At 40.5% G+C, this 14164-nt stretch overlaps 1 protein-coding gene across 2 annotated transcripts in view; it reads left to right on the top strand.

Moving 5' to 3' along the window:
- Positions 1-11491, top strand: part of LOC138690344 (uncharacterized) — a 56177-nt gene extending 44686 nt beyond the window's left edge. Inside the window, exons 4-6 of one of the 2 annotated variants that reach the window (XM_069809210.1) lie at positions 3891-4055; positions 4203-4328; positions 7513-11491. In XM_069809210.1, coding sequence (XP_069665311.1) covers positions 3891-4055; positions 4203-4328; positions 7513-7635 — 414 coding nt within the window. In that variant the 3' untranslated portion in view covers positions 7636-11491. The remainder of the gene's footprint in view (positions 1-3890; positions 4056-4202; positions 4329-7512) is intronic. The other variant, XR_011329191.1, reaches the window with a different exon arrangement.
- Positions 11492-14164: the final 2673 nt, after the last annotated feature.

Consider the following 14164-nt stretch of genomic DNA (forward strand, 5'->3'; position numbering starts at 1 on the left):
TTTGCTCAATGCCTAGTGTAATGTGGCTTTGATCTGTGAGGCGTCCGTAAATATTACTGCAACCCACATGGCTGTGATGTCCTAGCCCGCTCTTTCTGTCTTCTTGTATTGTCTGTCCTCTGGGGAAATCCTGGTGAAATCAAGGTATTGCTCAGTTTAACTAAGATGGCAAAAGCATCTTTTCCTAAATTTCATTCTTAATTGAAGACATCTTCTGCAGCAGGAGTGCCTGGTTTATGTCCTATGTGATCACTCTGGCCTACTAGGGTAATTTATTCCTCCCCTTCTTTCCATAGTCTAATTAAGTGGATTGTTTCAGTGAAAGCGAGCACCTCTCTCTAACCACCACCCTCCTCCTGGGGACTCCTGCCCTGACTGTTTGAGGGACATTCCGCCAGTCACGCTGGGGTGAAGGGAGCTTGGGCAACGTCCCAGCTGAAAGGAGGCCGTTCGTGTTCCCCACGTAGGTCTCGGGAGCAACTGCAAAGGTGATGGCTAAGAGAAAGAGTACGAATTGCTCTTTTGCTTACAGGAGCTGAGTCCTTCCCCTTGTTCTTGGGCAACTTCTGGGCAAGGAGCTGGCTGCCCCGCAGTTCCCACACGCATGTGCTTGCTTGGGCTTTCCGACCAAGGCTGGTGACCTGCTGGATGTTCAGAAAAGCCACAGCACGCAGGTGTAAGGGTTTTGTCATGGCATGGGAGAAGGGCTGTGGCACCGTCCTTCTCCATGTTCTCGGTGGAAGTAAGGGAACTGCCTAGAATTAAACAGCTTGGTGCTACCATCCTACAGGGACAGTTGTTTCGGCATGATAGTTGGCGTCAGGAATTAGGTTGCTGAGAGAATCTTCTAGCAGGAGAGTCGGTCCCAAATGTCCCTTCTGCGGAGCACTGTAAAACCGGAGTGGCACACAGCCATGCTCTGACACACCTTGCTGTCTACTTAGCTAAGGAGTCCCACAACAAAGGAAGGACTTTTTCTCCCTTTAATTCTCTTAATTTCTATTGCTTCCATTCCTCATTTTCAGCTGCCCATCTTGTCATGGTCCCCCAATTTTTCATTTTCCTGAATAAACGCGCCCTTTCAAATGGGGTTTGCTTATCTGCTCTTTCACCCAGCTGGTTTTTAGTAAGTTTTGTAGCTAAAAATTCTTAACTACTACCTGCTACTTTTCGGTTCTCCTCTTCACAGATTGTATCAGCCAGGAAGAGCAATGCTCGCTCTTTCTAACTGTAGCAGTTGTGTTGCCCTGACAGAACCCATTTTGACTGAAAGTGCTGATAATACCTTGCTTTCCCTGCTACTGCTCTGCATTTTTCCAGTACTGCAGACTTTTTTACTGAAAGCTTAACCAACATCTCCTCCTCAGTTTGCTGTGTCAGGTCAGGGTGCCACCAATAATTTCAACGTAGCTTTGGCATTTTTCCAGTATTAGCTGCCTGTTCACTTCAGGATTCAGCCTCAGCACCTCTGCTTTGTTGACCTCTGAAGCTATTGATTTTTGTAGCTGGAATACATTCAAGTCGCTGAAGGAAAAGTCTGCTTTCCCTTATCAGCAAAAAATGTTTGGTCCTTCTGTAAGCTGCATTTTTAATTTTGGGGTTTACTGCAGGAAAATGTTGTAAACAGTGTTTGTTTATTAATAGCATCTTTTTTGTTATTTGCTATCCAGATACTTAGTAAATATCAAGATCTTTTTTTTTACATGATGATGTAAATGATGATTTTTTTAGATGATAAACTTAGGCACAAATCTGTTTATCCAGTGGCAGAGTTCAGTGAGGTTTTACAGAACCTCCTGATTTTCATCTTTCTCCACATCAGATAGATGCATTCCTCACATCTGGGGGGATAATCAGGGGCGTCTGGAAAAGCTTGTGCAAAAGAGCAGTTCCGTCACCCTCCCTCCCACCCTACCCTAAGTGGAAGAGGACATACTTCTCCAGGCAGTACTGACTAAGAAGAAATGTGCCTCTTTTTGGGGGAACACAGGAGTTCTTTGTTGCCAAACTTCAGTTGTTCTTGTGTTCTAACCTTTTCCTTTCTTACTTATTTTTAATGGTATCTAGCCAGTGACTGCTGTTTCTCATGCTTGGAAAATGTAATTAAAGACACCTGTACATCATAGATGGTATAGAATCACTTCCATCGTTCTTCACATATTATGGATTGTTGATGAATTCTCAGCAGTGATTTGGCTCAGGAGGAGCAGTGTGTCTGATTTCACTGGTCTTCTCATTTGCACCAAGTCTGCTTCACAGTCTTCTGCTAAAAGGGACCTTAAATTAAGAACAATATTTGTTTACTGCCACTACTGCCTCCTGTCAGGGCCTAAGGAGACCTAGCATCGATATAGTCATTAATTGTGTTTAGACAGGGTGGATTTGTGACATTTTATACACTCAGGCCACCATATAAAGGGGGAAAGGTTATACTGTACATCTGTATCTTTCTCTGGGGCAGTTTTGTTTTTCTTGATTGTCTGGGTTTTGTTTTTTTTAAAAAGTTTCTCAATTATGTGGTTTTGTGGGGCAGCTTCAATGGCTGTGGTCTCAGAAGTCTGACAAAAACAGGCGGTTGCTGATCTTGCAGTTGTGTTTGTCTGTGTACCTGTAGGATGAAGGGCAATATTATTTCTTGAAGTATTCCCATCAGCTGAAACACAAAGTTTACTTTTATGAAAACTGAAAATATGAAATCTAAATGTGTATTTTAGTCTTTAAAAAAATACTTATTGCTGCCAAACAAAGCTATAAATTTTATTTTGTCTAAACCAAATGAAAGGTTCAATCTTCCCAACATAAGACATTATGCTTTTTAATTCTCTTCTGAGACTTGAAGGCTCATACAACTAGTTTAATTCCTCCCTCTGGAGCTTGTTATCCCTCATTCAAATAGATTGATACAAACTGCTATTTCCTGATCCTGGTCTTTACTAGTTTTCTTTTTTAATTAACTAAATCTTTTTTTTTTTTTCTCTTTCATTTATTTTTCATCCTCTACCCATCTTTCCCCTAGAAATGATCCTTTTTTTGATCAAGAAATGGTCTCAGTTTTGTGATATAAAGACTGATTATTTTCACCATTATTAACCAAAGTGTGTGTGTGTGTGTGTGTGTGCAGGGGGGAGTGGGAGAGTCTTTTATTTCCTATCAAGTGCCTCGTGTCTTATTTATGGACTTGCACACTGTTTTTTTCATATACTTTATCATCAGGTGCTTCTTGCAGGTTCAGATGGAGAGACTGTGTCTGTTGTAGTTGTGCCAGCTTCCCTGCTAAATGTTTGGCAGAGAAAGGTGTAAAACCCTATTCATGAACAGTGAAAATCAAGACCTAAAAGCAAATTCCCCTAGTGACCAGGTTTTACATTTCCTCCCCACCCCACTGCTTTTATCTCATCATGAAGTCTGAGTTCCTAAGCAGAATTCATTTTACTGAAGAAGTAGAATTTCATTGTAGAGAAAATGGTAATTTTTAAAGTTTTCCTACCTTATAAGGGGCTTGGTTTATAAGAATTTTTATTCTAATTTGATATTGTCAAGCGCTGAGTGGGTAACTTGGAAATCAGAAAAAAAGGTCAGGCTTTAGTCTCCACACAGCCACCTCAGGTTTATGTATCTGCCCTGGCTGGTGCAGCTCTGTCCTTCCAGGTCTTCACTTCATTGCTGTAGAGACAGAACAGGAGGCCCTGTCTTCCAAAATCTGATTTATTTTTTTTTTTTTATTTTTTTTTTTCAACTGAGAGGACAGAATGTTTATGTATATTCACACAGACACATAAAATTTACATTTTTCTTCCCATGAATCTCTGCTCACTCTCTCCAGCAACTGTGAAAGCTCTTTGCTGCTCTTTCCCTCGCTCTTAGTTCACATCCAAATGTTTGACTTCCAGGTGCCATCCCTTTCCTTGTTGGTGGCAATACAGGCCTACTTTTGGAATCGCTACTTACCAAAGATCAACATGAAGGTTTCTGTTTCAATGGCACAAGCCTTTCTTCCATCCACATTGAAAATCATGTTGCTTTTTCAAGAGCTCCACAAGGATCCAAGTGAAAAGGTGAGGACTGCATATAGGTGTACCTTCCAAAATTCAATGAAACGAGGCATTAAAATCAGTCCCAACACCCTGAGTTTTAAGAAATTATTTCCTACTGAACTGATTGGGAATCTGCAGAGACTAACTTTGCTCGTATGTCCCTCCCAGACTTGCAGACAGACTAAAGAAGAGTCCTTTGAGCAGTGTGCCGCACTTCTTGGCGAGTTCAGCGGAGCGGTTGGACGCCCTCGACGCCACAGACACAGGAGAATTCTCTGTGCCATACATGCTCAGGTATTTGCAGAATGGGGTTCAGCTCAGTAAATCTTTTAATGTATTTATTTTCACCATGAACTGTGCTTTGGCTATATTGTCCGCAAGGTGGTTTGTGTTTCAGCAACGAGACTAGCAATGATGAGCCATTGACATCAGGACCAAGTTTGGCACTGGTGGAGGCTGAGACTGACTCCTGTGATTTACAGCCCTTTTTGAAATAAATTTGTCACCAGATGCCAAAAACCAATCACTAGCACTGCTTCAAACTTCAGATTCTGGTTCTTTGATATGTATTTTTGTACTGGAGTTACTGGTTTATTTTGCTTAGTTTGGTTTTAAAATAAACCATTTTCTGGTATGTGGAAATAGAATACAATATGCATTCAGTCTCTTTGGCCAAAATCAGCTGGAATTGCTTTCCATTGCTTCTGACTGGCACAAAAAAAAAAAAAGAGCTAAACAAGGACATAGTTGTAAAAAAAAAAAAGAAAGCAAAAAGTTTGGCAGCTGGATTGGGACCTGTGTGTCAACATGAATGCACACTTGTGAAAGCAGTGCTTTTATAAAAACCAACCTTTTTTTTTAATATAAATAAAATCTAACCAGCTAATAAAATCTAAGCTGTGTGGCTATGCAAAACTACTCCAAATGAGTTTGCTTCCCCCTGCTTCTAAAATCAAGTGTATATGGGAGTTGCTATTTTTAGGTTTCATTTTAAAAATAAATAGGTTTCTCTTTAAAAAATGGTTTGCATCTGTTGCATTGGTGGCATTCTCTAATTTTTGTGAACTACCTTTTCTACTGTATGGTATAGGCCACTTATATGAAGTAGGAATGTACAATAATCTCTACAGGTTTAGATGAACCCTGGTAAGAAACAGTATTGTCAAAATCTAGCAAGAATATGTTTAGACCATTTGCCTCACGCTGGCTATCACTAGGGTACAAGGCTTTTGGATTCCTGATACCCAAAAGGATTATTCACTCTTGGCTTCCCTGCATACTGTACAAGAAAAAGGGAACTATAAATCATACCTTGCAAAACTTGGTCAGGCTTTGATCCTCAGACTTGCCAAGTTTGTCTTACTATGAAGCAGCTGTTCTATACACTAAAGTTTAAAAATTAAGTTTTTGAACATAAAGGGAGGGAGAGAGGGCAAAAAGAGGGACTGAGAGTGGAGGTTGTTCCATTACATATAGCTCTGAAGGGGCAGTTAATTCCCTGGTGTGTGGTGGTAAGAATTGCCTGGTTTTTTTCAATAGGCTGCATATGATCAATATTTGAATTAAATCACTCTGACAAGGAGAAGCAAAGACTCCCCTCATTTGGGGGGACTGCAGTGTATGTGTCATCCACCATACGCATTGTCATGGGCTTGTACAGTTTCAGGGCAGCAGGGTGCACTAGCTTGTATTTATTTGCTTTGGAGCTAAGTATGCTTTAGCAGCTCACAGGGAAACAAGCAGTGGGTCCAGATATAATAGAAGTCTTGTGCCTGCCAGCTCTGCTTTCCCCAGAGCATGACCCCAGATCTCATGTGGCCACCTCCTTCAAGAGGAACAAGTCAAGCCATCTTTAAATCTGTTTTTTTCTTCCTGCAGTTATTTACTTCCAAAGATGCTGCTTCCAAGACATGTAAACTGGAGGGAATTACATTAGCAAAATGGGAAATCCATATAGTTAGCAGTGCTGTGGTTGACTGGCTTGTCTTCTTGGCTTACAGCATAGTGATATTCAAACTGTCAGCCACGTCTAAGTTGGATTTAAATGGAAGTGACTCCAAACTGGCATGTAAAATTCAATTAAACCACCATGTCAGCTCCTGTATTTGCATTCTGAGGACTGTGACTACAATAGGTGTTAATTCTATATATTATTACAGAATAATGACATTTCAGGGGTCAGTTTCCTGGTGGAAGATAAACAACAAAGATACAAATGTAATGAAGCCTCATTCTGAAATGCAAAGCAGGTGCTGTATCCAGCAGAAAATTAAGTTAATCAATAAACTAATTTGATATTTTAAATTCTGAGTAGAGGCTATGCATTGGGCAGATTTAATGCAGTTTGAAAGATAGTGTAAATTATTAATAACATAAATGTGCTGAATATCTCTATCCATTCATTCATCCTGAAAGTGGGGGACTTACTCCTAAATATTTAACAATAATTATAACAACTGGCTTATTTTCTTCCCTTCCAGCCTGTAGGAGGAATAACTTCATTCATTTGTGTCAGTTTTATTTGCGTATAGAAACGTCTTCAAGGGAATCTAAGCTGGAGAAATACATGTCAATCAGTGCTGTGGCTGCAGCTTGGCGTTGGTCACAGTACTAATAGATAACAGATAATACAAGGCAAGCCCAAGATAATACAATAGATAATAGGTAATACAAGGCAAGCCCAGAGTCTGTGTGGGCTCTGTCTGCTGCATGTCCTACGTTTGATGATGGGGTTTTTTTATAGTGAAACATGGATGTTGTGGGAGACCATGGCCACACAGTGTTGGTCCTTCGTATAGACCTGGCACAAAATACCAGTGTCGAAACCCCAATTCCGTTATAGTGGTGGAGAGCAGAGAGAAGGGAGCTCGCAAACTAAGTGGATGTGGTTCCTCGAGGTATACGGCTTCATATAATGAGCCAGATCCTAAGTAGAGAAGAGCGTGGATAAAACTGCCTTCCTACCACTTTTAGCGTGCCCATTCCTGCTTGTTACTAGGGCACGCTCAGCTCGCTCAGTTCACCAACCAGAGCATCCACAGAAGTCTATAAAACGTTTTGGTAGCACAAGGTTGCCAGAATTATTAAACTATTCTTCTTACACCAACATAGGAGTCAGGAGCAGTTACTAAGCCTCTTACACCTTCTGGACTTCATGGCAAAGCAGGGTGAAAGATGCTTGCTCCGCTGCATTGCAGCAATAAAACCTGGAGCTTACAGATGAGTGAAAGGAGTTGGTGTGTGCCTGGCAGGCTGAGGATCCATGTCTTACAGTGGTTAAGAAATTCCTAAACTGAAGAGAGAATGCGGTCTCATTTTCTTTCTTTCTCGTATTTTTTTCTTCGCTCTGTTCTTCTGACCAGTCAGTATTATCTACCTGAGTAGTCTTTTACTTGGCAAAAATTTCTGTCTGTTTACTGTTCTGCAGAAAACTATTCTTTCTGGTTGATCCCCTTACTTGCTTCTCCTTTTTTTGCAGCATTGGGATTGTCATCCACCTGCTGTCCTCCACTTGAGTTCAAAGGTCTCGATCTCTCCTTTCCCCATCTTGCACATATGTATGTATTTTTTTATAAACTATTCCCAGAAGAAACTATTCTGACTGCTGTTACATTTTGGAGTCTAATATCTCAGAAATATACCCAGATGGATGGTAGAAAAAAAAATCAAGTGAACAGGCCAAGGAATCTGCTAAGAGACAAGATGAGAGAAAGATCAATTGAAAAGTGATCCTGATGGTTCAGTATTCATGGGCTAAAGTGCTGAATCTTTGCTATCTCTTCTAAATACAATTGGCTCTTCTTCCACTGTCACTGATTTTTATATAATCCTCTATTTTTCTGACCTCAGACTATATGAAGAGGACCTTTCAAATTTACAGACTTCAAGAAACTACAAGGCCAGTTTTACCAAGCTTCTCAGCTTCTTACATCATTATATGGGAAGCTGCATTTGTCATAATGTTCCAGGACCCTGTAAAGCTAAAGTTGTTGTATTTCATCACAGCATCATTAAGACAGATTAATCTTGCTGGCTTTTGTCAGGTGAAAACTGTACAAAGCTCTGCTTTGGCTCTTACAGTGTTTTTAGCCAGTCAGTCACGATATTCCTTTCTTTCCATGCATAAAATAGTTTGTGCCTCTTTAGGTGCAGAGGTCATTTTGCACACTGGGTGTAGCTCCTAAAATGAGCCAGAGAGGTGGGGATATGAGCATGGGGGAACAGCTTCAGGAACTGTTAGGGAACCACTCCCAGCTAGTTAAAAAATTATTTCCATGTGAGCTAATACTATTCCTAAAGCTCTTAGTGGAAACAGAGTTCAGTATTATCTAGCTACATCTGGAAAGGCTCTTTTACTCAAGAGTAAAATTTTTATAACATGGCTATTCTAGAAGCAAAGTGGAAGCTCTGGTTAGCTTTCAGTCTAGTTCCCAGAATGCTCTTACAGCTCTCAGAGTTTTTTCCCAGCCCTCCTAGAATCTGAATTGTAAGAACAAACCAAAGATTTAGATACAGTTGTACATGCCTTGTAATTTTTAATGAGTTTTCTGAGTAACCATAGCAAATACGTTTCCCGCATGGACAGTTTGTGTTTACGTGCATGTGTTATGCTAAATGTGTTTTATGGAAAGCATTAGAGTACTGAATGCACACATACTTCATATAAAACCCTTTCCCAGGTTGCTTATGATTTCACAGCAATGCAGCTTGAACTAGCACTGAAGAGTTTATGAATACCTGATGAACAGGGCAAAGATACATCTGTATCTTTGTTAAAGTGTGTGTGTATGCATATTGTCCAACACAGGCACTGATTTTTGTAGGGACCTGAGCACAATCAACTTTCACTGAAATCACTGACCACCACAAAAGATTATTTAAAACTACACAACTTGTCCATTCTAAAACTTGTTTTTCTTATATAAGAACATCTGAAAAGAGGTAAATGACAGGTGAAGAAGCATGTGGGTTTTTTTGGCTTGTTGGCAATATTATTAATTTTATAACTATCAGACAAATTAGAATCTGGCTTTTTTTATTTTTCTGGAGGAACTTCAGAAGGTCTGAGTGAGGTTTATTGTGAGCATAGTTACCCTTATTCAGTCTAATTAAAACATGTACCTTTTTTCTCCAAGTCCCTTCGTTCAGTCCCTCTGTAGATCTCCACATACTGTGGAATTTTCCAGTGCAGACAGGGCTGTTGTTTTGAATGTAAAATAGTCTGGGAAAAACACACCCCGTTTTCAGTGGCTTTTCTCCATGATGAATAAATCCATAGAGGGGAACAGGCTTGTGCTTTTCCTTTCCTTACTTTTCTGAAGCATTAAATACAACCTTTAGTGCCAACAGGCAGCCAAAACCCCTGTACTCTGGGTAAGTGGGATGCTTACAAAACAGTTTTTAGAAGTGACCCTGTAGCAAAGATCTGCCATTTTTGTTGTCTAAATACAGCTATTTTTTATTGCTCTTATCTTACCTCTCTAGGCAGTGAATCTTCCTGAGAACAGTTTATGTGCTAAACAGCTGATTTACATATATACATACTGGTAGACTAGACAGCCACCAAACCTGGTGCTTCCAGAAACTTTGTAGGTGGCTCTGTAGAAATAACAGAGCGAATATAGCCTGAAGCAGAAATGAGATGCATCGTTTTGAGTAGGTGTTAGGCTGAAGTACTGGATAATTGACCTATAAAATGAGGCAGAGCCACTACTTCATCTGAAGTTGTGCCCTTGCGCGCTTCTGCCTGAAGTCAATTCAAGCCTTCAAATAAAATAATTGACTCACTGGATGTAAAACACAGAGGGAAATTCATTCTGTGACAAGTGTATACTTTCCAAACAAATCCTCCATCGTTAGTAAACTGGTTTTAGTAGAATGCTTGGTTAGAAAATGTGGAAGAACTGCATTTGGAAAGCACATTTGGAAAGGGAAGAGAGAAACATGCTGCAAGTGCTTGTTTATGTTACTTTCCTTGCTACGCGTCATTTGTAGGATTTTGCAGGAAAATTATAGCAGTATATTGTCCTTCCTCCCTTCTCCCCGAAATTGGAGCAGAAGATTGGGTTTTGCCGACCACTAGCTGTGATTCTGTGCTTTCCCCTGACACTCTGCCCTGGCCCGTGGAGGACTGGCTAGCAGCAGGAGGCACTCATCTCCCAGCTACTCCCAGGAGAGGAGGAGATGTATCGTGAAGCTAGAGAATGTGGAGGCAAGATCACTCTGCTAGCATTTTCTGGCATTTTTACCAGGTTTCTGGACAGGTCAGGCTGATGGGAGTCTTAAAAAACAAACAGAAAAACCCAGACAAACCCCACACAAGTATTATGAGAGGAAGGAGTCCATGTGCTGTGATAAGGGCTAGACTTGAGATACTGTGACAGGAAAACCCCTGATCAGATTTTGTAAGCAGGGGCTTCAAAGGTGGGGAAAACCAGGGTAGGGTAGTACCAAAAAGGGGTGCCTAACGTTAAAACTGCATTTAGTCCTGTCTAAATATTTGGAAACATCAGATTTGATATCTCTTGCTGTCTCTGTGTGTATGCCTATGTTGTGATCTCAGGCCAGCACTTGCTTATACGAGACGGCCCGTTGCTCACAGGTGTCTTTCTGTGCATGAAGAGGTACTGTTTCAGTACATGCAAATGTGACTTTTGAAGATACAGCTTTTATAGGCAAATCTTTGATAAATGTCTTTTGAAGCTGGGGCCTTTTTTCTACGATAATCTTAAGAAAAATAGAGAAGGAAAACTTAGTTTAGCTGTCAGTTACGGACTTCAAAAATACTGTTTCTACATTGGTTGTTTAAGGCATTTAATACCACCACATCACTGAGGCTCATTACTAGAATCGGAACACTGCAAACAGAAAATCAAATTGCACCTTCCATCCTATTTTTCTGCTTTCTCTTAAGCACCTTTATTTTTGGGGAATCCTGATATGTAAAGTATAAATCATCACTGATTGTTGTCATGTATGGGATTTCCTTTTACCATGTTCTCAACAATATCAGGAGTACGGCCTGTTTTCTTTCAGTGTGTTCAGATACTACATCCAATAAAATAGGAAGTCTTGTTAAAGATTTGATTTTGGAAGTTGGATTGATTTTCCAGACCAAAAAATAAGTGATTATGCTGTCCTTTCCATGGCTGCCTTCTGTAACACCTCCAAGTTTGTGCCATTTAAATATTTTTACAATTTGAAGAGAAATAAGAATGAGAAAAATTCTGAGTTAGATCTTCTTTCGGCACTCTTCTTGTTGTACAAACATTATGCAGCTGTTTAAGCGGCCATGAAGAAGCCATGATTTCAAAGGTGCAAGATACCCTGGGAGCTTGGAAATAGAGAAAACTAGGTGGGTTATTTTTTTCCGTTTCCCCACAGGAAAGCCTTCTGGAACTGAGGTCTAGAGAGAGGACTTCAGTGCAGACAGCAGCTTAGGCAGTAATACAGTAGAGTCTGTGTAAACTTTTTGCTCCAGTTAAAGCCTCCCAGTAGTACAAGTTGTAGCTGTACCCAGATTCGTCACTCAAATCCAGACCGTGGGCCACCATTAGCACTCCAGGGTTACACTGCCTAACATTCAGTTTAGACACAACTCCTTTAGAAAACATATTACTGAGCTGCGATTTAGTGTTCAGTATTGTTTCTTACTCTGGGATATGTGATTAAAAGAGAAACACCTTCACTCTCCAACTAGTTGGTATAAAGGATAACTCTTTATGGCCAGCAGTGGAATTTTGGAAAAGGAGAGGGGAAAAACATTTCCGTTAAGAAACTGTGTAGTGATATTCAGAGGGGGAGACACAGCTCCTGTAAGCAGTGAAAATAAGAAAAAATAGCAAGAAAAACTTAATGTCGTGTACGTACCAAGACACGTTTTCTCACAGCTCTGTCAATACCACCTTTGTTGTGATCTGCAAATGCAGATAATGCAGTCATGTAAATGTGCTTTGACATTATTACCACTCGTTATGGATCATTTACCAAGTGCCTGTGCAGTGGAGGTTCTGCAAGCTTCTGGGCTGGTTTTGGTGTAACTGGTTTGCATGGATTTTAAATGGAAGAGATGACATTAAAAAACAGTGTATGAAAAATGCAGATATTTGGGGGAAATGGCAAAGTGTGAATCCATGTGACAGCAGACTCCTTAGTGGAACTGAGTTAGCCCCATCTGTGCAAGTAGGCAGTTCACTAGAAGGTACGAGCAATAGTGAGGACAGAGGTTTTTCAGGCTGGTGATGGCAGGTTCAACACATCCAGTGTTCCTGTTGATGTCAGTATTTTTCAGCCTGAGGGAAAATGCAGCCTGATGCAAACTGCATTAAGGTTGAGGCACTCAAATGGGAAGCATTTTTATAATCAGTCTATTTCATGGAATGAAAGGAGAAGACCCACTGTGACATGCTGCGATATATGTTGTTAATGGCTCATCATAACAATTCTGTTTCTTCAGTAAGATCTCTCTTTTCCCTTATCTCCTCTCCCTATCAAAGATCTTGTCAATATGGAGAGAGCAACTCTGAGGAATCTATAATTTAATGAAAAATCGCTGTTGCCATGGCATAGAGTTCACTCTGATTTTATATTGAAAGAATTTCTCAGTCTTCATCTGCATTCCCTGACTCTCTAAACAGCTGTATCCGTTGTTAGGATTCAAACAATTAAAAATGCTCTATTATTAAGAAGAAATTAAAAGAAGTAATCAGCTTAACACAATTCCAGCTCAAAAACCCCTTCCCTGGCAGCTCACAGGAAAAGCATATTTGTATGCTGTTAACATCCCAAATTGGCTTAAGTTAAAATACACCGGAGCAAGATTAAACCAAAGAAAGACAGTGGAAAAAGAACTAATGTTTTCTTTTCACTGTGAACAATGTGGTTTCATCAGTTTTTTGTTGTTAATGTGTCATATGAAAATACTGTGCTGAAGCCTACTATGCAGGCTGTTACAATCTCCTAAGTGAGACTCTTTAGTATAAATTTCTTGGCATCTACTGAATTCCCCTGTTTATTTGACTGAAATGTTTGTACCAGGCTTGTTCTTGTTCCATCTTCAGTGTTTCAACAAGAGAGAATTTTTTCCCCTCTTCTTTTTTAATTCCTTGGTTTTGTGGGTGGGTGTAATGAAGTTTTTTAATCCTGATGAACTGATAGTAACTGGGTTGAACTTAACACAAGAAGAGGCAGATGGTACCTACACCTCCTTTGCTATTCCTAAGACACCTATTGCCATTGTTCAGCAGCCTCCGCTGTTATCATCTTGGATGTCTGCAGGATAGATGCTGCAAACTGTACTGCAGCTCACCACATGAATTTGTGGCACATGGGTTGGTGCAATCTGTTGTACAAGCGCCAAAAGCATTGGCCAGCTTTTATGCCCCAGGTTAAAAAAGCCTAAAACCATAAAAGTGTGGCTCCTGTCACTTTAAATATCCTAAGCCAAACTTCAGGAAAGTACAGCTGAGGAGTAAGAGTTTGGGTTTCCATTTTATTTCCATCGCTAAAGACTTTAGCTCAGAGTACCAGACACAGGCAAGAGATCCAGGCCTCCCTGGGATGCCCAACTTCAAAACTTAAAGTCATGGAGGCTCTCTGCACTACCTTTTGTGCTTTCTTTGGTGTCCTCTCTCCCTGCTCTCCAGTATGCTAGTAATATTTTTGTCTTTTCCTCCCTCTTCCCTTCCCTTTCCAGAATATCCATTTCACTGTATACTTGACCCTTGATCATTTTCACATCTGTGATTGAAATTTACCTCTAGAAGAAAGTCCAAACACCAGCTTGGGCACAAAGCACTTCCAGGCACTCCTAAACTTTAAGGGAAACTAGTCATGCCTGTGCTTTGTGGTCTGGGGCCGTCCCAAATGACATCACTGACCTTGGTTTGATGATTTCACTTCTGCGTGGGTGAGCCTCCAAACCACTGTTTTGAAAATGAAGCTCGTTTTGTTCACAAGGAGGCTTTTCACCCTTAGCACGTGGCATACCGCGTAGTGTCCGTGTACCAGGGTTAACATGGAAGTCCTAATGGTTTTTCAACTTGGTGAATTATGTGCCTCCAAATCTTATCTGACTAGAAAAAGTACAGCCAAAGCATCTTTTAAGGAAGGATGCTGCTGTTACTGTTCTC

This window comes from Haliaeetus albicilla, chromosome 21 (assembly GCF_947461875.1).
Source record: "Haliaeetus albicilla chromosome 21, bHalAlb1.1, whole genome shotgun sequence".
In the NCBI taxonomy this organism is placed as follows: Eukaryota; Metazoa; Chordata; class Aves; order Accipitriformes; family Accipitridae; genus Haliaeetus; species Haliaeetus albicilla.